A 26,533-nucleotide genomic window follows, 5' to 3' on the forward strand; every position below is an offset into this window, starting at 1 on the left:
CTCCTTTTCTCCAGACTGAAGAACTCCAGGTCCCTCAGCTGCTCCTCAAGAGACTTGTTCTCCAGATCCTTCACCAGCTTCATTGTTCTTCTTCGATCATGTTCCAACATCTCAGTCTTCTTACAGTGAGGGGTCCAAAACTGAGCACAGTATTTGAGGTTTAGCCATACCAGTGCTGAGCATAGAATGGCAATCACTGCTCTAGTCTTGCTAGCCACACTATTCCTGATACAAGCCAGAACACTGTGTGCCTTCTTGGCCACCTGGGCAGATTGCTGGCTCATCTTCAGACAGCTATCAACCAACATCCAAGTTAATTTTCTGCTGGGCAGCTTTCCAGCCAGTCTCTTCCCAGACTGTAACATTGCTGTGGAGTTGTTGTGACCCAAGTGAAGGACCTGGCTGCACAAAGTTTAAATGTACAAGCTATTTGGTTACACAAATGACACAGACTACTCTACTGCTTGTCCACTGTACTAACAAGAGCCACACAATTTTAAAATCCAAAATACTCGAAGACCACAAAGACTGCAACCATTCCATAGGCTACCTCCTCTGAAGGAGATCATGTTCTTTAAGTAACATGGAAGACAGTTCAAGAACTGCTGGGAAAAACACAGACAACACTCACACAACACACCGAACAACATCCTTTCTTCACTCCCAGTTTCATGTGATGGGCTCCAAAGCAGTCCCAAAGTCTTCCAGGGAGAGTTAGGAAGGATTAAAAAAAAAGGTACAGGGATGAAGTTCCACCACCCTGGGTGCTACTCATCCTTTAAGGGATGTGATTCTGCAGAGGCATAACATGACATACCTCTTCCTCAGTTTAGCAGAGCAACTGTGGACATTTGGTCTTTTGTCAGGGTTGCAGAGTTTTACTTGAACTGCAAATAAAGATAATTATCCAGCCACATTATCTGACATCTTTAATGGGATTAAAAAAAATTCCTCATTTCAGAAGCTGCCTCAATTTGGTAATCTACAAAAATTACTATAACATTAAATGTCTTTGCAAAGAATCTATTAAATGAAATCAAATGGGAACAATCTTATTAAAGAACCTATGTATAGACTGAGATTTGAACCTTAAAGCACCTCAGGACAAGTTTCCAGCTAGACATAGACACGAGCTGAGTAGAAACACAAGAAATTGCCGAACAAAAATACCAAGTTTTTAATTTACATGTTCCACAGAAAGCAGTTGCAATGCTCTCTTTTACACTGCAATGATCCCTGGTCATTTGCCACAGTGAGTTTTATTCAAATACAAACAATAATGGGAAAGCTGGGCAGGTTTTCCTAGGGACGGAAGTCTGGACCTTGTTAAGCTTCACAGTTTTATCCATGGCAGACTGCATCTCGCCATGCCCCACGGTATTATGTGGAGCACTTCTGATCAGAGGTATCCTTGTTAGGCAGTATAGAAGTGTTGGAAGGAAAGCTCCCCTGATGGTGATGGTACAAGTAGATTGTGTCCTATAAAAAGCTGGATGCCCCTCACTGTGCCAGATAATCCCCTCAAAAGGGATAAATCTGGGACTGGTCCCAACGCTGCAGTTTTACTCAACCTTGTGTTTCAGCGAAACTCTCTCAGTCAGGACTGAGATGTAGAGTTTCAGCCAAGCGTAGGTGACACCCAGAGCACAGTACACAGAGGTCAGCAACAGAGGGACAAAAGGAAAATGCTGTTTCCAGGGGGTCAGAGGGAATATAATTTCACAGAAGATTTCCAAAGGCACTAGTTGGATGAGGTAGATTGTTTCAAGCCAGTTAAGGAGAGGCCTCTCTCTCCTGTCAGAGGAATTAAAAAACAGATGGTGTTAAAATGCATGATGATGAATTAAAACAACATCTAAATGACATCTTAAATAACATCTAAAAATAACTATTCTGCTTTTGACCAGTGCAAAGGATATTCTCCATTAGTTCATAATAAGGCTTTAAATAACAATATAGAGCTTCAGTAGGGGGGAAAAAAAAAAAAAACACCAACAAAAGAGCTTAATAACAGAGCACAGCTAATTTCCTTGTCATGTGGCTTTGACACCAAGTCCCAAGATGACTTGGAATCTAAGCAGAAATCTCAGCAACTGCTCTGCTTCACCTCACATCACTTCAGTGAACAATGAAGCACAGACCTTCATACACACATTTGTTCCACCAAAGCTGTTCTGTGTCCAAAGACAGGAATGTCAGATCTTAACCTCTGCCCACTTCACCAAAGCGTCCTGTACAATGCACCGAGTCAAGCTCTCTTGCTAAGGACACTGGTGGTAGGATTTTGACTGCATGTAGTTCACAAGGGAATTCCTGCTCTTCTGGAAGGAACTGTTTTGGTTTGGAAAGTTAGGAACAAAAAAATGTGCAAAAGCTCCATCTCTAGACAGGAACTAAGCTTCTGCAGAGGTTTTTAGTTAGACAATCTCTCTTTAGTTCTTGAAACAGAAGAAAGGTCAAGGGAGGTTTTCCCCCTCCTCTACTCTGTCCTAGTGATGCCACATCTGGAATACAGGGTCCAATTCTGGGCTCCCCAGCTGAAGAGAGACAGGAAACTACTGGAGAGAGATCAGCAGAGGCTACAAAGATGCTGAAGGGACTGGAGCATCTTTCTGCTGAGGAGAGGCTGAGATACCTGTGGCTGTTAAGCCTGGAAAAGTCTGAGAGGGGATCTTCTCATGCTTATCAATAATCTAAAGGGTGGGGAGCAAGAGGATGGGGCCAGATTCATTTCAGTGGTGCCCAGTGATAGGACAAGGCACAATGGGTACAAACTGGAACACAGGACGTTCCATCGGAACATAAAGAACTTCTTTCCAGAGCACAAGAACAGTCTGTCCAGAGAGGTTGGGAAATCTCCTTGTTTAGAGAAATTCTAAACCTGCTTGGACATGATCCTGTGGAACCTGCTCCAGGTGGTCCTGCTTTAGCAGGGGAGGTTGGACTAGATCTCCAGAGGTTCCTTCCCACCCCCACCATTCCACAATTCCATGAATTCTGAAATACTAAGGAGTAAAGAGCAGCCTGGATGAAAGAGGATCATCTATAAAACCAGGTGACTGAAGTGCTGAACAGGTCTATAGCCTTTCCACACCCTCCATTACAGTTAGGTTTTGCCATGGAATGTTTGAGAAATAGGAAAGTGGAGACTTCAGGGATTGCAAGGATAAGGATTGTCTTTGGTCAGGTGGGTAAGAGAACAACAGCCTGTTAAAATCACACAGGATGACCTGGGCAATTGCAAGTTCTGACAATCAAGTGTTTGCAGGAGGTTTGTTGACAAATTATGCTTGTAAATTTAAGTTCTTTATAACCTGTCCCTTCCATGTGTGAAAATACGAAGTACTACTGCAGAAAAACTCAGCAGTGGTTGCAACTGCTGACACAAACAAGCTCACTGTAGCAGGTAACTCACTGTAGCAAGTCCTGCAGCACTGAAATCCTCACAGGCATCACAACTTTGTGCTTGAACAGCACATCCAGCAGGTGGTGAATTACAGCCTGCAGGGACTAACTGGCCAGATGGCACAGCTCAAACACAACAAGAATGTGCTATAATAATCCTAACTTAATCCTTGCCTCCAAGAGGAGAGCAGAAGCAGCAGCATTTTCTGACTTGCAACACCTTGGTTTGATACTCCACAGCATCAGTTTTCTGTGCTGTTTGCCCCCTATGACAGCACCGTGGCAAATGACAGAATAAATAGGTTTGGTTTTGGTGTGGGGAAACAACTTTCTTGAATTACCTGAACAGAGATTTCAACGAAGAGAAGCTATAAACAGTAAACAGCAGCATAAGCAGTATTTTAATTGGAAGTTCTGAAATAAAAGAAACACAACATGCTTTAAACATTAGTTATTAAACCCTTTTGCTATATAAATTGCAGTGTCTTTAAATCCTATTAGTCACACTTGCACTGTCTATTTTTTTCCTCCAAACAGAACAAAATGTTTTATAGCTTAGGACACCTAAAAATACACACAGATATTTACTAAAGCATTTGCAATACACTTACTTCAGTTACCCATAAACACACTGCACTCACTAATTATAAGTACAATATGATAGCACTGCAGGTAAGATTTTCCTATCACAAAAATAAATGGGAAATTACTGGGATGGAAAAGCTTAAAGCATAAATGTGACAGCCAAATCAATGCCTTCTAGTTCTAGGTTATGTGGTGGATAAAAATTAAGTAACCGAGGAAGTTTTCCTTTCTCAAGAGCAACTTTACTGTTGCAAATAAGCAGCATCAGACCAAAAGACAGTGTCTGGATTTGAGGTCTCCCAGAGGATGACAATCAACACAGTGTTAGTGCTGTTGGAACTGTAATGGTCTAGGGTTTAAGTGAAGCAAACAGGGGAGGAAGGGAAGAAAGGAAGGAACAGCTTTTGGTCACAAAGACAAATCTGTCCCTGCATGTACTGATTTAACTGAGCTGCTGCATGGTATTTCAGTTTAAGCACATTACTGAGAGCATGAAGCAGCAATCAGCTGGGAATCAGCCTGCCAGGTTTGTTGTTTCAAGCTGCCTTTAACACTTTTTCTTCATCCTTAAACAAGAGGAAGTTTCTAGAACTGTGGCAGAATGAGGGATAACAAATATGGGCTATGATAATTTCCCTTCTCTACTTGAACTTAAAGCCTACAGCTCTTCCACAGCTTTTTAAACCAACATTTCACTGGCTGGAGAGTTTGTATTTATGGAAGCAGGCTAACATACAGCCTCCTGCAACTTTCATCTCATTTCATAAACCAATCCCAAATCTGCATGTCATCCCTAAAAAAACTAAACCAACCCACCCCAAAGCAGTAAGGTGAGAGCACAGAAACAAGCAAAACAGTTACCTGCTGCTGTGAACAACAATGGAAAAAGTGAGAAGTGCCCTGTGGTTGTCAGAATCAAGTAGATGCCAGCATCCTTTGCTCTCTGGACAGACAACAAGCTAAAAATGACAAGAATGTTATGCTTTTGTCTTAAAGTGAAGATAATTTCAGCAGAACTATGTAATTCCTAAGAGAATGAAGAACATGACAAACAGTTGTGTGGTACCCCAGTCCCAAACACTGGACCTGTGATGAAATGTTGTGCTTCCAAAGCAAGCAAATGCAGGAGAAAAAAACCCCAAAATTTACTAATTAGTCAAGAAACCTTTCTCCAGAAAGCCACAGACCCACTGAACACAAACATCAGAAAGGCCTGAAAGTTTTCTACACAGTATTTTTCCTTTACCGTCTGACTGCCAACACTATCATCCTTACTTTTTCTCCTTCCCTTGATTTTTCCATTGTGTTGATTCTCTCCCCCCCACAATTCCAGCTTCAACAGTTGAAGCATCACTAAAGCTCTGAAGAGGGAAAACACAGTTTGCAGCAATACTGGTCAGGCAGCTGATGAGCTACTGCCTCACTTCTACCCTAAAGAGGCACAAAGTTCCTTTGGTAGAAGCTACGTGCTGGTCTTGTCAAGCACAGTGCAGAAGGTCCATGTCCTCAGCTGGCACATGAACAATCTACCCTGCATTTTAAATATGAACCCCAGCACTCATTGAGGCCTCAGCTGCCTGGCAGCCAGTGAAGTACAATATTTGTACATTGGTCCCTGACAGGTAAAGCTTCTTAAACTTCATCATCTATGCATGCTTGCCAAACTTGAATTTGGAACTCCTCCATGGCAGTGGGGTTGGAACTGGATAATCTTTAAGGTCCTTTCCAACTCAAACCATTCTGGGATTCCGTGAGTATGGCAGCAGTGTCTAATGCTTCAAGACAGGCAAGCCAATTTGTTTTACTCTTCAAAAGGCAAAGCCACCAGACACACAACAAATAATCTTTGACTTTTCAGATGCAATGAATGCACTGCCCAACTGCAGTAGTAACAGTAGGGAGGACAAAAGATAGGAGGAAAGCAGCCTGCTCTCATCCACCATGCCATGTAAGTGAGTTTTATCAAGCCTGCTTACAGGTTGTCACTAAGAAAAGGAAGCTTCACTTCCACTGGAAGCTGTGTGTCCACATATAGCCTGAATCCTTTTTATGAGCATGAGTTTGTTTTTTTTCTTGCATTATTCTAGCCACAATCAATCATCTGTATCCAAACACTGATTGTTCTGTTATGCTATGCATCTTGAAACAAGTCAGCATTCAGAGGGACACAAAGAATTGTGTGTTGTGCACAGGCCTGTGTGTCCTTCTCCAAAATTAATTGCTTATTCATCTTAACACCATATGCTTCTGTTCTGCTCATCTGTAAGTCAGTACAAAGCTTTGCTGTGCCCCACAGAGCTGATATGGGGATCAGCTACTCCCAATAAAGCTCTGCTTAAAGATTCTGTCAATGAAAACTATTGTAACGTATAATCACAGAATCATTTGGGTGGGAAAAGACCTTTAAGATCAGCAAGTCCAACCACTATCTGATGCTAAACCATATCCCTCAGCACCAAATCTGTGTCTTTTAAAGACCTCCAGGGATGGAGATTCAACCATCTCCCCTGGGGAGCCTATTCCAGTGTTTGAGAAACCTTTCAGGGAAGCTTCTTCTAATAGCCAGCCTAAACCTCCCCTGGTGCAACTTGAGACCGTTTCCCCTCCTCCTATCACTTGTTACTAGAGAGAAGAGACCAACACCCACCTCACTACCTCTTTTCAGGGAGTCAGAATGAGAAGGTCTGCCCTCAGCCTCCTTTTCTCCAGACTAAAGCCAACCTCCCTCAGTTACTCCTCCTTACCAGAGCTGTTCTCCAAATCCTTCACCAGCTTTGTTGCCCTCCTCTGAACCTGCTTCAGCACCTCAATGTCTTTATTGTAGTGAGGGACCCAAAACTGACCCCAAGCCAGTGTTAGTACATCATAAAAGACACTGTTTAACACCATGTTATACCATCTTCAGCTCTCTCTGCTGCAAAGGCAGCCACATTTTAACCTTCCTGAAATTAATTTACTTGAAGCGTGCTAAAATTTGGCAGCTTAAGGCACTCTATAACCAGGCTCATTTTCTGAAACACCCTGAAAACTAAGCAATCCTCTTTGAAGCTTCCTCAACAAGTGGCTGCAGGTTCACTTTGGCCAGCTGCTATGTACAAAAGTCACTCACCTTAGGGGCAGAATAGCAAGCAGTATTGCTTTTTCATGCACGTGCCAGCCAAACATGAAGGAGCTCAATGCACAAAGAACAAGGCACTGCAGAAAGCCTCTGGGCCCTTGAGGTTTAAACCAAAGACAGAAAACAGAGGGCTAGAAACAACAGGTAAAAACAGGACTTAGTCAAAAGTTTGGCAATCCTGAACACAAGCCATTGTCCAATGAGATTTTTGTCAATGTTAATAAACACCACAGCACCCAGGTTGTGCTCGTGTGGCACAGGTGTTGTACAGCTCTGTATCTATCTGGATGTATGAATACAGTCTTCCTAAGGACTTCATCAGCATAACAGGAGGGGAAAACAGACTGAAAGACCACAGCTGACTCCCTGTTACTTGTCTTGCATAAACTGTCTTTGAATCTAAACTATTAAACTCATTTTATCAAAGTTACTACACAGAAGTGTAGAAACAGATTTCCAGTTAAAGGCTCATTAGAGTGAAAAAGTCTCTGTGTACCCAGGTAATTACTTATTGAGCCTTCACTCTTTGCTTGCCATATGAAGAACACCACACTTCCATGTCACTTGTGTTGTTAGGCACCATAAGCTGTCTAAAATTCCATTCATATCTCTTCTCACGTCCCAGTTCAATTACCTTCTATCAGAACAGGTTAATTCCAGCTCAGCATGCAGAGTGGTTTTGATCCAAGATTGCTTTTAGCAATCTTCTAACCATTGAGTTGACAGAAGTCACAATTTTAACCATAATTGAAGAAAGTACTACTGTGCATGAAGAAAGGTTAAATCCACATTTATCCTAATAATTGTTTTGACTATATTAGGTTTTAAAGAAAACCTCTTTCATAGAATCACAGAATCAGTCAGGGTTGGACTAGGGTTAAAATTCATGTGAAGTGCATGTTAAATAAAATCTATGGGCAACAAAACACATCAAACTTCCCAAAATATTCTTTGTTCTTACCAATATAGATAAGAAAGTACAGATTAATGTTGCCAGTGGAGTCACAGAAGGGAGGACAGTATGTTCAAATTCTTGAACCAGCCCTCCTGTCATTGAGGCTTTAGGAATTTGTGTGGGATCAAGCACATTACACTTTAAACCTGAAAACAAAGCATAAAAAAAGCACAAACTGGTTAAGTGTTAACGAAGCAAACCAAGTAGCTGAACTAGGTACATGGCCAAGATTTTTTTTTTTTCATAGAATGGCTTAGGTTGGAAGAGACCTTACAGATCATCTAGTCCAACCCCCCTGCCATAAGCAGGGATGCCTCTCAACTAGACTCAGCTGCTCAAGGCCTCATCCAATCTAGCCTTCAGGAGGGAGCCAGAGAGGAGACATCCACAACCTCCCTGAGCATCCTACTCCAAACTCTCACCACCCTCGTACTAAATAACTTCTTCCTTAGATCCAGTCTAACCCTACACTCCCTCAGCTTAAAACCATTCCCTCTTGTCCTGTTGCTAGACACCCTTTATGGAAAGGGCCTCCCCAACCTTCCTGCAGGATCCCTTCAGGATTGGAAGGCAGCTATAAGGTACCCTCCTAGAGTATTCTCCTCTTGAGGCTGAACATCCCCAGCTCCCTCAGCCTATCCTTGTTTCAGAGGTGTTCCAGCCCTTGGATCATCTTTGTGGCCCTCCTCTGGACTCACTCAACTGCTCTGTGTCCTTCTCATGATGGGGACACCAGAACTGAATGCAGTATTCCAGAAGGTGTCTCACAAGAGCAGAGTAAAGGGGCAAAATCATCTCTCTTGACCTGTTGGCCACACTCCTCTTGATGCAGCCTAGGATATGATTTGCTTTCTGGGCTGCATGAGCACAGTGCCAGCTCATGTTGAGCTTCTCATCAATCAATACACCCAAGTCTCTTTCTTCAGAGGTACTCTCTATCTTTGAATAGACAGATTGATTTCAACCCCACTGCCAAGGCAGGTTCACTTAGTGAAGGTCACACAGGAATGTGTCCAGCAGGTTTTGAATGTCTCCAGACATGGAGACTCCACCACCTCTCTGGGCAGCCTGGTCCAGTGCTCCATCACCCTTACAAAGAGACTCCTCCCCATGTTTAGATGAAACTTCTTACCTTTGTGTCTGTTACCCTTCGTACTGTTACTGGGCATCACTGAAAAAAGACTGACTCCATCCTTCTGACACCAAACCTTTAAGTATTTGTAGGCATTTAGGAGATCCCTCACTCAGTCTTCTCTTTTCCAGACTAAAAAGACAATTTTCTCAGTGTTTCCTCCCAAGAGAGATGTTCTAGTCCACTCATCTCTGTACTGCTCTTCTGTACCCTCTCCACCAAATCCTTGTCCCTCTTGATCCAGGGAGCTCAGAACTGGACACAGTACTCCAGATGTGGCTCATCAGGGCACAGTAGAAGGGCAAGAGAACCTCCCTCAACCTGCTTGCCACTCTCTATTTGATGCACCCCGGGATGCTCTCCTTGGCCACAAGAGCACATTGCTGGCTCATGGACATCCTGTTTCCTACCAGGACTCCCAGATCCTTTTCCCCTGAGCTGCTCTCCAGCAGATCAGCCCTGTACTGATGCATGGCACCAAATAGCAGATTAGCATACTGTACCAACAATGGTTAGTGCTTTATCCACAGCGTTGTACAAAGCCCAGAAGTTGGGGGCCCAGTAAGCATGGCAGAGACCTCTCTTGAAAGGAAAAAGCCGGTGAAGGACTTGAGGCAGCTGGCCCTACAGAAACCACAAAAGAAAAATGGCTGCTTTAAGAGAAACATGGTTTATATTTCCCTAAAACCATTTTCTGACAGTTTTTCACCTGTTATTCCCCTGAACAGGTTATTACCAGTACTATGAAGGGGCCCAATGAAAGAGCAGAAATGAGACTGACAATCAATCCCAGAAGAGACACATGAAGAAAGCTGAAACTTCTCCACTTCAGGGATCCATCTACAAGAAGCAAAGAGATGATGAAATCAATTTCTATGGCAAGTGGAGAGGGAGCTAAAAGCATTCCACATTAACAGTGAATGGCCAGCACCTAAGAGCAGCACATAACCTTTTACATTACATTCAGTTATTTCCTTTGCAGGATCACAGAATGGTGGGGGTCAGGTAGAATTTCTGGAGATCACCTAGTCTAACCCCCCTGCTGAAGCAGTTTCAACTAAAGCAGGTTGCACAGGATCATGTGCAGGTAGGTTTTGAAAGTCTCCAGAGAAGACTCCACAACCTCTCTGGGCAGCCAGTTCCAATGCTCTGGCACCCTCAAAGGAAAGAAGTTTTCCCTCATATTCAGGTGGAACTTCCTTCATTGCAGTTTGTGCTTGTCACCTCTTGTCCCATCACTGGGCAACAATGAAAAGAGTCCAGCCTCATTCTCTTGCTCCCCACCCTTTTGATACTGACAAGCACTGAGAAGATCCCCCCTCAGTCTTCCCCAGGCTTCAACTGTTAGTTTGCATTTACTTCTTCCACACTGAAGTTCCTCCATTACAGGAACTTTCAGTATTTTCTCTGTCCAGAGAAACATCTTCTCTGTTAATATGAAGAGCATCAACCATGATTATCAGCGCTGAGGAGTGGAGAGAAAACTCAAAGGAAGATTTTGAAATAGCTTTTGGTGTTATCAAGACTCCACTAATGAACACAATCTCCCAAAAGTGAGCAAGGAATTGTCCACCTTACCTGCGTTGTTTGCAGTAAAGCAATAGGATCGCAGCAAGTAAATGCCATATGCTGGGGCCACGTACATGTAGATGTGCTTTAAATGCAGAAGGAGGGCAAAAAAAAAGGCACCCTCCAAGTATCTTTTCTAAAAGAGAAAAACAACATCTAAGCTCTTCTACTTGTTCTCCCTTGGTAGTAAGGTTTATTGGTCCTCTGTGGTACTTGTAAGGTGACAGAGCATTTATCATAGGCAGAAAAAAATGAGTATCTCCTTCAAATTACAAACTCTGTAGTGTTACAGACAGCAGGTATGGAGGTTACATCATCACATGATGCTTAGAAAACTAGGGCAGTGTTCACCTCCTCACAGCTTTGCAGAATCAGTTTGGTTGGAAGAGATCTTTAAGATCAGCAAGTCCAAATACTATCTAACTCTACCAAGTCTGATGTGAAATCATGTCCCTCAGAACATCTCTGCAGCTTTTAAATGCCTCCAGGAATGGGAATTCAACCACTTCCCTGGGGAGCCTGTTCCAGTGTTGGAGAACCCCTTCACTGAAGAAGTTTCTTCAAATATCCAACCTAAACTTCCCATGGTGCAACTTGAGGCTGTTTCCTCTTGTCCTATCACTTAATATTAGGGAGAAGAGACCAACATCTATCTGGCCACAACCTCCTTTCAGGTAGTTGTAGAGGTGGTCTCCCCTCAGCCTCCTTTTCTCCAGGCTTAACAGCCCAGTTCCCTCAGCCACTCCTCACAAGAGCTCTTCTCTAAACCCTTCACCAGCTTTGCTGCCCTTCTCTGGACACACTCCAGCACCAAAATGTCCTTGTAGTGAGTGGCCCAAGACTGACCCCAGTACTCATGGTGTGGCCTCAGCAGTGCTAAGCACAGAGGGAAGAACTTAGAAGTGACTTGGAAGACAAGCTGGAAATGTCACAGTGCTAAGGTCTAACAGAATTTAGGTTTCTCATGAGGAACTGCAGCATTGCTAAGGAATCAGAATGAGTTTCAAGTCCTCCTCTTCTACCTAAACTAAACAGATAATTAGACATCCAGTTTAGCACCCCCTCAATTTCAAGCTGCTATCAAGACTTTTAAATCTGAGCAGCTCATTGAAGCTAATTAATGCACTAAAATACATATAGTGACAAACAGAAAAGAGCCATTCAAGCTTACCTGACATATTCGGGCAACAGAAAGGAGCATCAGCCCAGAGAGAAAGCCATTGTACTGGAAGTGAATATCTGAGCTCAGGTCAAGGAAGGAACAAAGCAAGCTTTCTTTTTGACCACTGCCAGTTTTCTGGGGAAGACTTGAGCTTATCAACAATAAATGCAAATTACAATGGAACTTAAATCAAGAAAGTAACCTTAAATTCATTCCATAGACATGAAGTTGTTAATTAACCATCCCTGCAAAGCACAGACAAAATCTGCTAAAACTAGTACACTGCCTTAGAATCATAGAATCAGCATGGTTGGAAAAAACCTCAGAGAGAGATCACCAAGTCCAACCTATCACCCAGCACCTCATGACTAACTAAACCATGGCTTCAAGTGCCACATCCAATCCTTTTTTGAACACCTCCAGGGACAGTGACTCTACCACCTCCCTGGGCAGCACATTCCAATGGCAGATCACTCTTTCTGTGAAGAACTTTCTCCTCACATCCAGCCTAAATTTCCCCTGGTGCAGCTTGAGACTGTGTCCTCTTGTTCTGGTGCTGGTTGCCTGGAAGAAGAGACCAACCCCAACCTGTTTATAACCTCCTTTCAGGTAGTTGTAGAGATGAAATGAAGCATAATAACCTGATGACTTGTATCAGGCAACTTAGAGGATATAAATCAAAAGAAATAAAAGCTTAATTCTGCACTTTCTGAATTTTTTTATATTAGATTCTGCCTCACATTAGTTAATGGGTGCAGATGGCAGCCCTCATTTATCACCTGTAAGCAGGAAACAGAGGACTGAGACAAAACTGGTCCTTCCTGTAAAAACTCCTGTTGTTTTCTTGTTCTCTCCTCAGCTAGATCAATGGATGTTGTGTCAAGACTGACTCAGAATAATTGGACTTTCCAGAGGTATGTTTATACCACAGAATGCTGTGGTTTGGAAGGGACCTCTGGACATTATCTAGCACATCCCACTTGCTAAAGCAGGGTCTCTCAGAGCAGGATGCCCAGGATTGCAATGTCCAGACAGGTTTTCAATCTCTCCAGAGAAGCAGACTTCATGACCTCTCCGGGCAGCCTGTTCCAGTGCTCTGGCACCCTCAAAGGAAACTATTTTTTCCTCATGTTCAAGTGGAACTTCCTGTGTTCCAGTTTGTGCCTGTTGCCCCTTGTCCTGCTGCTGGGCATCACTGAAAAGAGCGTGGCCCCATCCTCTTGACCCCTAGCCTTTAGATATTGGTAAGTACTGTGAAGATCCCCTCAGTCTTGCCTTCTCTAAGTCTCTCAGCCTAGACATGCTCCAATTCCCTTCTCATCCTTGGAGCCCTCTGTTGGACTCTCTAGCAGTTCCTTGTCTCTGTATTAGGGAAGCCCAGAACTGGACACAGTACTCCAGATGTGGCCTAAAGCAGAGTAGAAGAGGGAGAAGAGCCTCCTTCAACCTGCTGGCAACAGTCTTAATGCACCCCAAGATACCACTGGCCTTCTTGGCCACAGGAGCACACTGCTGGGTCATGGTGAACTTGTTTTACAGAGCATCCTCTTTAAGAAAACCCTTGCCAATTCTCCTGTAACATTAACCAATTGAAGCCAGCCTGAGCATAAAGCACTTGCAGAGATTTTCTTTGCCATGGGACAAACCTAGAACCACATTCACTAAAGAGGCTCTTTGCTAACGCTTGTGAAGGCAGCTGGAGGAGGAGCAGTCAGCAGCAACAGGCATGTTGCTGCCAGCCTCATCCTGCAGTTCTGGCAAACCACAGCAAAAACAGAGCAATTTCCATTTTGCCAAATAATAATAGTAATGAAAACATGAAGTTACTCAACTAACCCCACAAGCAAACAGTAGCATCTCTTGCTGGGATAGAAACAAAAACATTCACAGGTTTGTAGGGCATGCTGTAACAGGTTGTGAAAGAAACAAACAGAGCAAAACACCAACAGCCCACACCAGTTTGGAAGGATACGATCCACAATTAACAACCCAAAATTCCACAACAGCAGAACAGCAAGAATAAATGCTGGCTTTTCCAGGGTATTCTTTACAGCTCGCTTCCCATTCATGCACTTGCAGCACCTGAAGAAGAGCAGAAGAAAAAGGGAGAGTTAACTGAAACACACAAAACCATTGTTGCTTTTTGAAGTTGAGAAGTGCTTTAAACCTGAAGTTAACTACTTTAATAGGATGGAAGGCAATGGTAAGATTCTTGCTCAAGAGAACAGTGTCATGAATGAAGTTTAACAAAAACAGGATCTTCAATTTCAATAGCTGTAGTGTGTTCCACATGCTAAAACTTATGTTAAGTAATTTTATCTCAGGCTCATGTCTCGCATTCATACAATGATTTGGGTTGGAAGGGACCTCTAAAGGTCATCTAGTCCAACCCCTTCTGCAGTCAACAGGCACATCCTCAACTACATCAGGTTGCCCAGAGCCTTATCAAGCTTCACTTTGAGTATCTCCAGGCATAGAGCCCCAACCACCTCTCTGGGGAACGTGTTCCAGAGTTCCACTATCCTCATGGTAAAGAGCTTGCTCGCACCATCCAACCTAAATCTGCTCTTCTCTAGTTTGAAGCCATTGCCCCTTGTCCTATCACTCCAGGCCTTTGTAAGCAGTCTCTCTCCATCCTTCTTGCAGCCCCCCTTCAGGTACTGGAAGGCTGTTATTAGGTCTTCCCAAGAGCTTTCTCTTATCCAGGCTGAACAGCCCTCAGCCCCCTCATGCTCACCAACAACTGTAAAGTTGTCAAAGTGATTTTTTTATCCATTTATCTTGAATTAACAACATATTGCTACATCTGGAGATGGCATACCAAGTTGTATTTAAGGTCCTGAGTGGGACATTAACCTTTCCCTGCCTCCCTGAGCTATTTTTTTTTTGTTAAAAAATATCTTATTACTTCTGAGTATGAAGCTCTGTGGTCTGTATTATTTCTGAAGGCAAGGTTAGATCAGATTAAAAAGTTGTGGATGAAGAGGTTTTTTTCCACTGTAGGTGAAGAAACACTGGCACAGGTTGACCAGAAAGGTGGTTTAGGTGCTCCATCCCTGCAACCATTACAGGTCAGCTTATCTAGGGCTCTGAGCAACCTGATCTAATTGAAGAGGTCCCTGTACACTGCAGGGAGGTAGGAGGTGGGAGTAGGTGAGCTTTAAAGGTCTCTTGCAACCCAAAGAAATGAGTTGAATTGCTATTAGTAGAGCCATTTCCAGAAAGTCAGCTTATTCAAACATCCAAGTCAAAACAAAAGGAAAGTCATAATGCAAAGCCAGCCTGATTCAAATAAACTAACTGAAGGGGCTCAAGCAGAGCTCCAGTGCAACAGAGAACTTCCAGCCCAGACTTTGAGCAGACAGAATGAGGTAAGACCTTTACAGATTAAGGCAGACAATTCTTAAAACACTTTCCCCCTTCTACTCTATGTGCAGGATATACACTTCTTCACAAAGACACAGTACACTGAAAATACACAATCTTAATATTGTTGAATTAGACTTTGAATAATCATTTTAGCATCAAGAGTACCACAACCACTGGAGTAATTTCACATATTAGATGACACTGGCATGTTATCACAGGTCTCCTTTATGCTTCTGCTTTAGAAGAACAGAATCACAGAATGTTAAGGGCTGGAAGGGCCCTTGAAAGATGATCCAGTCCAACCCTGCTGCCAGAGCAGGATCACGTAGACCAGATCACACAGGAACACATCCAGGTGGGTTCTGAGAGGGAGACTCCACAACCCCCCTGGGCAGCCTCTTCCAGTGCTCCATCACCCACACAGTGAAAAATTTTTTTCCTCATATTTACATGGAACTTGCTGTGCCTCGGCTTCCACCCCCTTGTCCTGTCATTGGGCATCACTGAGCAGAGCCTGGCACTCATCTTTTACATATTCACAAGCATTAATGAGGTCACCCCTCAGTCTCCTCCTCTCCAAACTAAAAGACCCAGCTCCCTCATTCTCTCCTCATAAGAACAGTAAGTAACAGGAAAAAACAGTTGGGTGCACCCAAACTGTCCTGCAACTCCTACAAAACGAACAGAGACAGAAACAAATCATCTCTAATGTGTAAAATGGCACCTAATATCTGAACAGGTACAAATCTGATGGCACAGACAGCAATAGTGTCTCCAAAGACAACAAAAAATTATCTTGTATTTAGCAACTTCTTCCTAACTTCTCCCAGCTTTGGTATTTCCATGCAGTTATGAGCTTATTTGTACAAAAAAATTACTTGTTCTTACTCTAGAAAAAGCCCCATTGTACCTAGAAAGAACATGAACAACAACTACCCATTGTACCTAAAATGAGAACATGAAGACTTACTCACGAACTGCATATATGAACACGAGATCTGTAAAGATGACAGAGAACCTTTGGAAGAGGATGGTTGCCTGGCTGGTGTAGTTTAGATTTTCAATAACCAACATCTTGGGGTCAAAGTACTGGGCAACATGGGAAAGTGCATATTCAAACCAAGCAAAAAAAGGTGGATAATCCAGGGTCCATTCTGAAGTTGCCTAAAGGGAAAATAAGAATACATAGTTTGGAACAATAGAATGTTTTTGGTTGGAAAAGACCTATAAGATCAGCAAGTCCAACCAGTATCTAAATGTACCAAATCTGATGCTAAACAAGGTGCTTCAGTATCACATCTCTGTGGCTTTTAAATACCTCCAGGGATTCAACCACCTCCCTGGGCAGCTCATTCCAATGTTCAAGAACAATTTCAGTGAAGAAGTTTCTATTAAAACATCCAATCCAAACCTCCCCTGGTGCAACTTGAGCCCATTCCCTCTCAGCCTAACACTTGTTACTAGGGTGAAGAGACCAACAACCACCTGGCTCCAACCTCCTCTCAAGTAGTTGTAGACAGCAAGAATGTCTCCCCTGAGCCTACTGTTCTGCAGGCTAAACAATCCCAGTTCCATCAGCTGCTCCTCATAAGACTTATTCTCCAGAGTCCTAACCAGCATTGTTGCCCATCTCTGGACACATTCCAGCACCTCAATGTCTGTCTAATATTGAGGGCCTAAAACCAAACCCAGTACTCAAGGTACTGATGAGTCCCCTCATCAGTACAGGGGCAAGATTGCTTTCCTGGTCCAGCTGGCCACACTATTTCTGATACAGGCCAGGATGCTGTTGGCCTTCTTGGCCACCTGAGCACACTGCTAGCTCATGTTCAGCTACCTGCCATCAAGCACCCCCAGGTCCTTCATCACTCTGCAGTTTTTCAGCCACTCTGCCCCAAGCCTGGAACGTTTCATGGGGTTGTTGTGACCCAAGTGCAGGACCCCAGCACTCGGCCTTGTTAAGTTTTCCCGCACAATAGTTTAACACAATCCATGCTGTTTACTTTCCCTCAGGTACAGTTCACCACAGCAAATCAGATGATGTATTTTAACTCAGTTGCCTCTGTCTAACAGAAACTGCTACACAATGAAGGAGCCAGCCGTATGACGCTGAACGTGATTTGAGCTGTTGTTCTGTAGTCCTAGAGAGGGGCAGGAAATCTCTTGATTAGTAGAAAAAGATTAAACAGCATTTTGTGCATCTGCACTTAACCAGTATAATTGTCTGTTCTTTACAAATAACCTTAGGACAACATTAAAAAACTCAGTAAAAGAGCTCACAGACTATTTCTCTACATTAGAGAAACCATCAGCCCAATCAGCCTTGTAACAGTCTAAAAGTTATTTTTACTCATTAATCAAGAACATTTATTCATATAATATGACTTCATCAAGAGCAAATAGCTTTTTGTTGTCGGTGGTTTTGTTTTGTTTTTCATAAGGTCTTTATGTCCTGACCAACAAGATGTGGAAATTAGAGAAGAGAAAGGAGAAACAGCAAGTTGGGATAGACTTGTTAAGTGTGTGTGTTCCCAAATGCTTATTTTATGCTGCTGAAAGACATCCTGGGCTTTGGCATCAAGACATTATCACTGAGATCATACCAGCTTTACAGGAATTTGTTTTACAATTGGATCAGCCTGTCAGAAAGTTCTGAGCCACAACAATCAATTACTTATGAGGAGGAAGATGGCAGACCCTAATACTCATTCCAGAACTCAAGAAGATATTGTGAGACAGATTAAAACCCAATTGTAGAATGAGTCTATTATCAACTTAAAGGTGATTCACCCACATTAAATCTGTGCATGCTAGTAGTGCCAGCAGAGGCTCAAAACCTTAATAGTGATTGATTTCTTAATGTATACACCCATTTATAGGATTCATTCTTTAGCACGGTAGCTGATGATAATAATGATAGCACTAATGACAGGAATGAAGAGAGCTGCAATTTAAGACTGCCATGCAACTCTCTCCCATGTCACACTGCCTAATAACCTGTGTGCTTTAATTGCCTTTTTCATTTTACCTTCCTAAACTCTAGCAGCTTCCCTAAACAATTCTCTCATTTCTTTTTAAACTAAATGCTTCACAGAGCCAACAAATGATGATTGGTTATGTTTTTGTACTACTGTTACAGAGCTGCCAACCATCAATATTTATGGCACACATTTTCTGTGCAGAAAAGCCTTTAGCAGTCACACAGACTGACATACCCAACATACCTAGAATTCATATGCAGCTAAAAACCCAGATACTTACTTCATAGTACCACTGAGAGATGGGTAAGTTGTAAGTGATGGCGAGCCAGTTCCTATGTACTTCAAAATCTGTGGAATAACTACAGAAGGTGTATATTAAGAGTCACAAAGGAGAAACGTTTCCGAGCATACCACCACAGGTAGATAAAAAGGAAGCCTATAATGATCAGCTCTAACGCAAGACTTTCCTCAAGGAAGCCGACCAGTAACGAAGATGCTGCATGATACCGTATCTGTACAAACATTCAAGATCAGGCTGGGTGGGGATCTGAGCAACCTGATCTAGAGTTATAGCATCAGTATGGCTGCAAAAGACCTTTAAGGCCCTCAAGTCCAACCGTAATGCTACCGTATCTCCCAGCACCACATCTCTGTGGCTTTTAAACATCTCTAGGGATGGGGTTTCCACCACCTCCCCAGGGAGTCTATTCCAGTGTTTAAGAACCTTTTCAGTGAAGAAGTCTCTTCTAATGTCCAATCTTACACTGCCCTGGTGCACCATTTCCTCTCGTCATTTTTTACTAAAGAGAAGAGACCAACACCCCCCTGGCTCCAACCTTACAGGTCGTTGTGGATGCCCCTGCTCATTGCAGAGGAACTGGGCTAAGTGGACCTTTAAAGGCTCCTTCCAACCCAAACTACTCTAGGATTCTAAGAACTTCATGCCAAGGACACATAAGACAAGAATTTTTTTTTTAGTTCGACATTTTCTGACGCTTAATTCAAAATCCCCGGGTTTTGACTGATTTTTAAAAAAGTAATCGAGGAAAAAACTCTATAGAGTTCCTTTCAAAACTACAGAGCGTTCATGTTTTAAAGCCCTCCCCGCTCCCCATCCCCGAACAACAGCCCAGCAGAACGAGCTGCAAACCCCTTCAAACACGAAACGTATTTCACATCGTCGAGAGGCGGAGAAGGCAGGACCCCTCCGCTGCCCATAACCACACCACGGAAATAAAGACCTTGAGGAGACCACGGCCGCTCAGAACCACCGCACCACGCCAGCCCATGCCCCCATCCCCATTCCCCTGAGGGGGAACAGACAGACCGAGTCGCCCCGCCTCAGTCCCAGCCGCGGGGCAGCTCCTTACTAGGCGGGGATGAGGAGGCACTTAAGGAAGGAAACGCCGAGCGCCAGAGTACGGAACCACCTACGGCCGCCCGCCGCCATGGCAGAGCAGCGCTGCGGGAGCCGCCGCGCATGCGCAGGAGCGGGGCCAGGGCCCGCCGCAGGCGTTTAAAGAGCGCGGCTCCTCCCGCGGCGCAGCGTGCACGGGTTTCGGCCACCGCCCCCCGAGCGGGAACGCGCATGCGCGGGGGCGTTTGCGAGAGGTCTGCGTGTGGGAGAGGGCTGCGTGTGGCTGCGGATCGGTGGTGTGGGGTTGGGTAGTGCGGGACTGGCAGTGGAGCTAGGTCGTGTGGGACCACAGGCTGGGGGGTTGGGTGGTATGGAGTTGAGTGGTGTTGACCCTGAGTGATGCGGGGTTGCATGGTGTGGGACCAGCATTTGGGTTGGGTAGTTTCCTTATAGCAAGGAACGGCACCTTGCAGGTGTTGCATGAAAGCATATGGATAATATGTTAAACTTAGTTTTTCCTGTACGGCAGCAATATCATAGAATCATAGCATGATGTGGGTTGGAAGAGACCTTTAAAGTTCACCTAGTCCAATCCTTCTGCAGTTGGCAGGGACATCTTCCACTAGATCAGGTGGCTCAGCACCCCATCCAACCTGACCTGGAATTTTTCCAGGGGTGGGGCATCTACCACCTTTCTGGGCAACCTGTGCCAGTATCACAGTATATGAGAGGTTGGAAGCGACCTCGAGAGCACCAGGTCCAACCCCCCTGCCAGATCAGGATCACTTAGGGTAGTCTGCACAGGAATGCATCCAGGTGGGCTTGGAAAGACTCCAGAGAAGGACACTCCACAACCCCCCTGGGCAGCCTGTTCCAGGGCTCTGTCACCCTCACTGGAAAGAGTTTCTCCTTATGTTGAGGTGAAATCTTCTAGTTTGAACCCATTGTTCCTTGGCTTATCACTGTGAACCACCCAAAAGAGCCTGGCCCCCTCCACTTGACACCCACCCCTCACATATTGATAGACATTGATCAGATCCCCTCTCAGTCTTCTCTTCTCCACACTAAACAGCCCCAGGGCTCTCAGTCTCTCTTCACAGGGGAGATGCTCAAGTCCCCTAAGCATCCTTCTGGCTCTCCCTTGGATTCTCTCCAGCAGGTCTGCCTCTCTTGAAATGTGGAGCCCAAAACTGGACACAGGATTCCAGGTGTGGTCTCACCCCAACTTAGTAGAGAGGTAGAAGAACTTCCCTAAACTTCCTGGACACACCTTTCTTGATGCATCCCAGGATCCCATTGGCTCTCTTGGCCACAAGGGCACATTGTTGTTCCATGCAGAACTTGCTGTCCACCAGCACTCCAAGGTCCTTCTCTGTGGAGCTGCTTTCCAGCAGGGCAGCCTCTAACCTGTCCTGGTGCCTGTTGTTATTTCTCCGCAGATGCAGGACCCTGCACTTGTCCTTATTAAACTTCCTGAGGTTTGCCTGCACCCAGCTCTCAGCCTGTCCAGGTCATGTTGGATGCTGCACAGCCTGACAGGTGTCAGCCAGCCCCCCTTCCCCCCCAGTTTTGTAGCATCAGGAACTTGCTGAGGGTCCTCTCAATGCCCTCATCCAGGTTGTTGATAAAGATACTGAACAAAACTGCACCCAGTACCAATCCCTGGGGGACACCACTGGCCACAGGCCTCCAAGTTGACTCTGTGCCATTGATGACGACCTTCTGAACTCTGTTGTGAAGCCAGTTTGCAATCCACCTCACTGACCAGTGTTTCACTACCCTCACTGTAAAAAGTTTCTTCCTTCTATCTAGTCTGAATCTCCCCTCTTTAAACTGTCCTATCACCACTGCCCCCGGTAGAGCATGTCCCCATCTTCCTAATAGGCCCCTTTAAGCACCAAAACCTGCTATAAGGTCTCCCTGGAACCTTCTCCTTTCCAGGCTGAACAACCTCAGCTTAGCCTTTCTTCTTAGCAGAAGTGTTCCAGCCCTGTTAGCATTTTTGTGGCCCTCCTCTGGACCTGCTCCAACAGGTCCATGTCTCTCCTGTGCTGAGGACTCCAGAGCTGGACACAGCACTGCAGGTAGGGGTGTCACCAGAGGAGAGTAGAGGGGCTCAGCCTACAACTGCTTTAAGTTTTGGGGAGCTTCCTACAATTTTCAGCCAGGGAGATGTCCAGGTAAGCATTGCACTGATGCACTGTGTAAAATCCTTGCAGAGGAAAAGGGACAGATTGAGCAAGTGTCACCACCACATGCTCGTTCCTCAAGACACGCATGTCAGGCCAAGCATCTCCTGCTTCATTCACATTTTATTTACTGTTCTCTAAAATACAGTTTAGTCATGGTTCACAGGAGAGTTACAGGCAGAGAAATTCAAGCAGATTTTTCACTGTGATATCCCTAAGGCTCTCTGTGAAAGTGGTAACAAATAAACCCCATCTTTTGACACTCCAAAAGCCTGGCTTTCAGTGAATTAGGGACCAAATTCTGATCAACAGAAAAATCCTGCAGTTAGGAGTAGGAACAAGAGAAAGGGAGTGGAATAACAAGAGGAGGAAGAGAAAGGGAGTTATTCTATATAGCTCCCCTTTTTTTTTTTTTTTTTTTTTTCTGAATTCATAGGGAAACCATCCCTGATGTTATTCCCAAGTGAATCTCAGAGCATGAGCTGCTCAATCCAGCCCTTCTCACACACAGTATCTGCATGACTGGCTGTGCTAATTCACACACCAAGTCTTTTCTGGGAGGGCCACATCAGCACTGCTTGTACCCAGTTTGTGCCCATCAGTCTGTGGAGAAGGGAGTCATTCTAGAATGGCAGTTAAATATCCCCAAATAATTGAAATTCAGAGCAGTGACACCAAATTTAAAGGGATGGGGTAAAAAAGAAATTCCCCACAGGAGTCTTCTTCATAACTTCTCCATTTATCTGTGAAGTATCAGAAGATCCTAGATTTATTTTCCACAGCCTATGGCTGAAGACAACATTGACACTCTCATCAACATTATATATGGACCCCACCAGCCTTTCCTAGAGTGGGAGTAAGTCTGATTGATTTCTACCTATCAATTATATATTGATTTATATAATTGATACTTACTGCCAGTGAACTCAAGCAGCAGTTTCTGCTCAGCAACCCAGCTGCAGTATGGTAGCTACAGCAGTGCATATGTTCAGTGATTTAAAGCACATGCAAGATGAAGCCAAGCTGCCTGCTCTTGACAAGTTACCAGCATAACTCTTGGCATGACCAATATTTAAGTTGCATAACAGGAGATTAAAACTGGAAAGGCCCAGTGAGTCATTCTCATCACAACCTCCTTCCTTAGCAAAATCTTTGTCTCTATTGTTATCTTGCTGAGTTTTTTTTTTCCTCTCAACACATCAAGATTTTTTTTATTCTCTCCCTTCTACATCCTGGATTTTTTGTTAACATGATTATTTTTTTTCAGGCCTAACTTTTTACACCTATTTCTTTCATTGCCCTACCATCACCTGTAGCAACAAACACTCCTCCCACCACCTACCAATCCTTAACCAAAGAGGTCTTAATATTTATGCATGGTTTCAGTCCCTTCATTATAATTGGATGTTGTTAGATATTTAAGAACTCTGAAGCCTAAAAACACAGAGAAATCCATGAGTGATTCTTTCTGGACTCCACTATGATGTTCACAATTCTCTGTCATTTAAGAAATCCCACTGTGCTATCCCACTGAAAATGCCACAAGACTACAGCTAATAACTTCTCATCTGCCCCAAATCTGTTATTTTTCTGCTCCAGCACTGCTGCTCGGTGGCTCTCTCAGCATGTAGGCCATTTAAAAAAAGAAGTGCAGGACTCAGATACTCTCATTTTGTGCATGAAGGTGTTGTGGGAGTCAGGCATATGGCAGAATCTGAACAGGAGTTACGCACTGAGATGTTCAAAGTTTAGAGGAAAAAACCTGACTAGGCAGTTTCCTTGCTCTCAGGCCTCAGAGGACAAAAATTAGTTTATTCTGAGAGTTAATATTCCACTCAGCAGTGAAATAATGTTTAGATGTTAGCTACTAATAAACGCCAAGTGCTCTCCCTGGCCAGCAGTGGGGTTGCACTGTGCTTAATATGACTTTGTGCATGTTCACTTTTCTCTAATTCAGGGGAACTCTTGAGAAGAAGAATCACCAATGCTGTTGGCTGGTAAACCAAAGCAAGTTACACCTGCAGGGCTCAGGAAAAAGAGGGAAACAAAAGCCAGCTACCTAGACAAAAAAGGAACAAATGTTTAGGAGGGAGAGCATTCCTATAAACAGTCATTACAACGTAAGCCACAGACTGGAAAATTAGGGAGCAGCTACAAATTTAGCTCAGTGTGAGGTTTGAAATAGCAGCTGCGTGTGTGTAACATATGTCTGCCTGCAGTCACCAGTGATTCACTTACCACTCGTTTCACGTACACTGTAAGCATGCAGAACAACAGTGCCATCATAAATAGCACCTCGTGCTTCAAGATGTTTATTCTGCTCAGCCATTCAGAGGTTATTTCATAGAATCATAGAATAGTCTGGGCTGGAAGGGACCTTCAAAGTTCATCTAGTCAAACACCCCCTGCAGTCAGCAGAGGCATCCTCAACTGGATCAGGTTGCCCAGAGCCCTGTTGAGCCTCACCTTGAATATCTCCAGGGATGGTCCTCAACCACCTCCCTGGGCAACCTGTTCCAGTGATCCAGTACCCTCATAGGAAAGAACCTGTTCCTAACACCCAGTCTAAATCTGCTCTTCCCTAGTTTGAAGCCATTGCCCCTCACCCTGTCACTGCAGTGTCTCTCCATCCTTCATGTAGGCCCCCTTCAGGTACTGGAAGGCTACTGTTAGGTCTCCCAGGAGTCTCCTCTGGGCTAAACAACCCCAGCTCCCTCAGCCTCTCCCCATAGCAGAGGTGCTCCAATCCCCTGATCTGGACCTGCTCCATTTCAAGTTTTTTGGTTCCTCCTGAAGCCTCCACTCATGTCATAGAATCATAGAATGGCTTAGTTTGGAGGGGACCTCAAGAGATCATCTACTCCAACCTCCCTGCAATAGGCAGAGATGCCTCTCAACTAGACTTGCTTGCCCAAGGTCTCATCCAATCTAGCCTTAAACAGCTCCAGGGAGGGGGCATTCACAACCATTCTGGACAACCTATTCATGAGTCATTTTGCATCACTTTGCATTATAAAAGAGATTTTGCATCTCCCTGTGTGGCCAGCAGTACCTTTGCCAGATATAGTTACATGAGGACAGATAAATGTGTGTTCAAGTTGCTCAGCATTCTTGTAATAGACCAAAGGGTTAAAGCACTCCAGGAGAAGACCTGGGTTTAGTGCTTTCCTCAGTCTGTAGGGATTGAAACCCATATTGAACTCCAGTTCTGTCTAGGCCAGGGAGGGGCACTCTTTGTTTCTTGTTTAGACTTAAGAAACTGTGTAACTGCTCTTAGTGTGGGTGTTGATATTATCTGAAAAAAAGGGAATGAGAGCAAAGGGGAGGAGTAAATGCTCCAGGTTAACCTATGCAAAGTGCTTTTACAGACTCTTCTTAGTTGCCTTTCAGCAGAAAATGTCATAATGATTCAATTCTCCCAGGAAATATTTTTATTTTGCTGAAACAGAATGGAGCAGTGCTGATCTGGAGCTCCAAAGGACAGATCAATCTTTTTCCCTGCTTCCAAATGAGATTAAAACCCACTGCTCTTATCTTTGAATAAACTCAAGCTGACAGGAAACAAATTACTACAAGTAAGTATTATTTTAATCCTGACATACAACAACTCCTCTTCCAGACCACATAAATTCTACTGCCAAGGGTTTGGATTAAAAGGAAATACTGTCAATGGTCCCCAGAAGTTCTGTTATCATCAATTCAGCAGTGGTGTATCTGCTTCAAGGCACAGACTTGATGAAAGAGGGTTCATGTATGGTATTTTACAGATCCTAATCATATTGCCTGCATAGATCATGACCAACTGATGCAGTGAATGTTTCAACTGCCTGGCAAACTCATGTCAGAAGTAAGATTCACAAAGGAGTTGCTTTGCTTTGTCAGCAGCACAGAACATCAGGCAGTGACAGGACTAGGGGGAATGGAACAAAGCTGGAAGTGGGGAGATTCAGGCTGGATGTGAGGAAGAAGTTCTTCACCATGAGAGTGGTGAGAGCCTGGAATGGGTTGTCCAGGGAGGTGGTTGAGGCTCCATCCCTGGAGGTGTTTGCAGGCCAGGCTGGATGAGGCTGTGGCCAGCCTGATGTAGTGTGAGGTGTCCCTGCCCATGGCAGGGGGGTTGGAACTAGATGATCCTTGTGGTCCCTTCCAACCCTGACTGATTCTATGATTCTATGAACAACTCTTGGGACAGATTATTCCTGCTTTATAATTCAGCTTAGGGATGGGAGAAAAAACAGTTCTTCCTGAAGCAACTAAATCTAGAAGAATATGGTGACTCAATCTGGAATTTGGCCACAAAATCCTGGTAGCAATCCTGGAAATTCACAAAACTTGCTAGGTTTAATGGTTCTGAAGGCTTCAAGCCCAGTCAGTGCTTCCTAACATGGTCCCAGGTATATCATGCTGGTTCAGCACCAAGTCAGGGGCTGCCAATAGCTGCAGAATGGGCATTTTTACCCTCAGCAGGTTGATTTGTGGTGTTCATGCGATTACAGCTTGGGACAGTAGAACTATATTGGTCTCACTGATTTTTTACAACAGTAGCAAACCCCTTCTTTATGCCTGTTCCCAGGTCAGCTGAATGTAATGACAGACTTAGTGAAACAAAACATGAGCACTACTGAGCTTTGCAGCCCTGTGCTAAGAACTTTTGGAAGCACTAAAATGCTAAGTGCTAAACTTGGTTATTGCATTTTCATGTATCTCCCAC

General features: G+C 44.2%; 1 protein-coding gene across 1 annotated transcript; it reads right to left on the reverse strand.

The window, feature by feature from the left end:
• Positions 1-1,562: 1,562 nt before the first annotated feature.
• Positions 1,563-19,726, reverse strand: ALG8 (ALG8 alpha-1,3-glucosyltransferase). Its single transcript, XM_054385061.1, has 13 exons — positions 19,647-19,726; positions 18,557-18,635; positions 16,266-16,459; positions 13,899-14,008; positions 11,936-12,003; positions 10,774-10,900; positions 9,932-10,035; positions 9,699-9,819; positions 8,070-8,209; positions 7,100-7,239; positions 4,852-4,949; positions 3,747-3,819; positions 1,563-1,794 (listed from the first exon to the last, which is right to left on the reverse strand). The coding sequence occupies exons 1-13, from the start codon at positions 19,724-19,726 to the stop codon at positions 1,563-1,565; spliced, it is 1,566 nt and encodes a 521-aa protein (XP_054241036.1).
• Positions 19,727-26,533: the final 6,807 nt, after the last annotated feature.

This window comes from Indicator indicator, chromosome 1, assembly GCF_027791375.1.
Source record: "Indicator indicator isolate 239-I01 chromosome 1, UM_Iind_1.1, whole genome shotgun sequence".
Lineage (NCBI taxonomy): Eukaryota > Metazoa > Chordata > Aves > Piciformes > Indicatoridae > Indicator > Indicator indicator.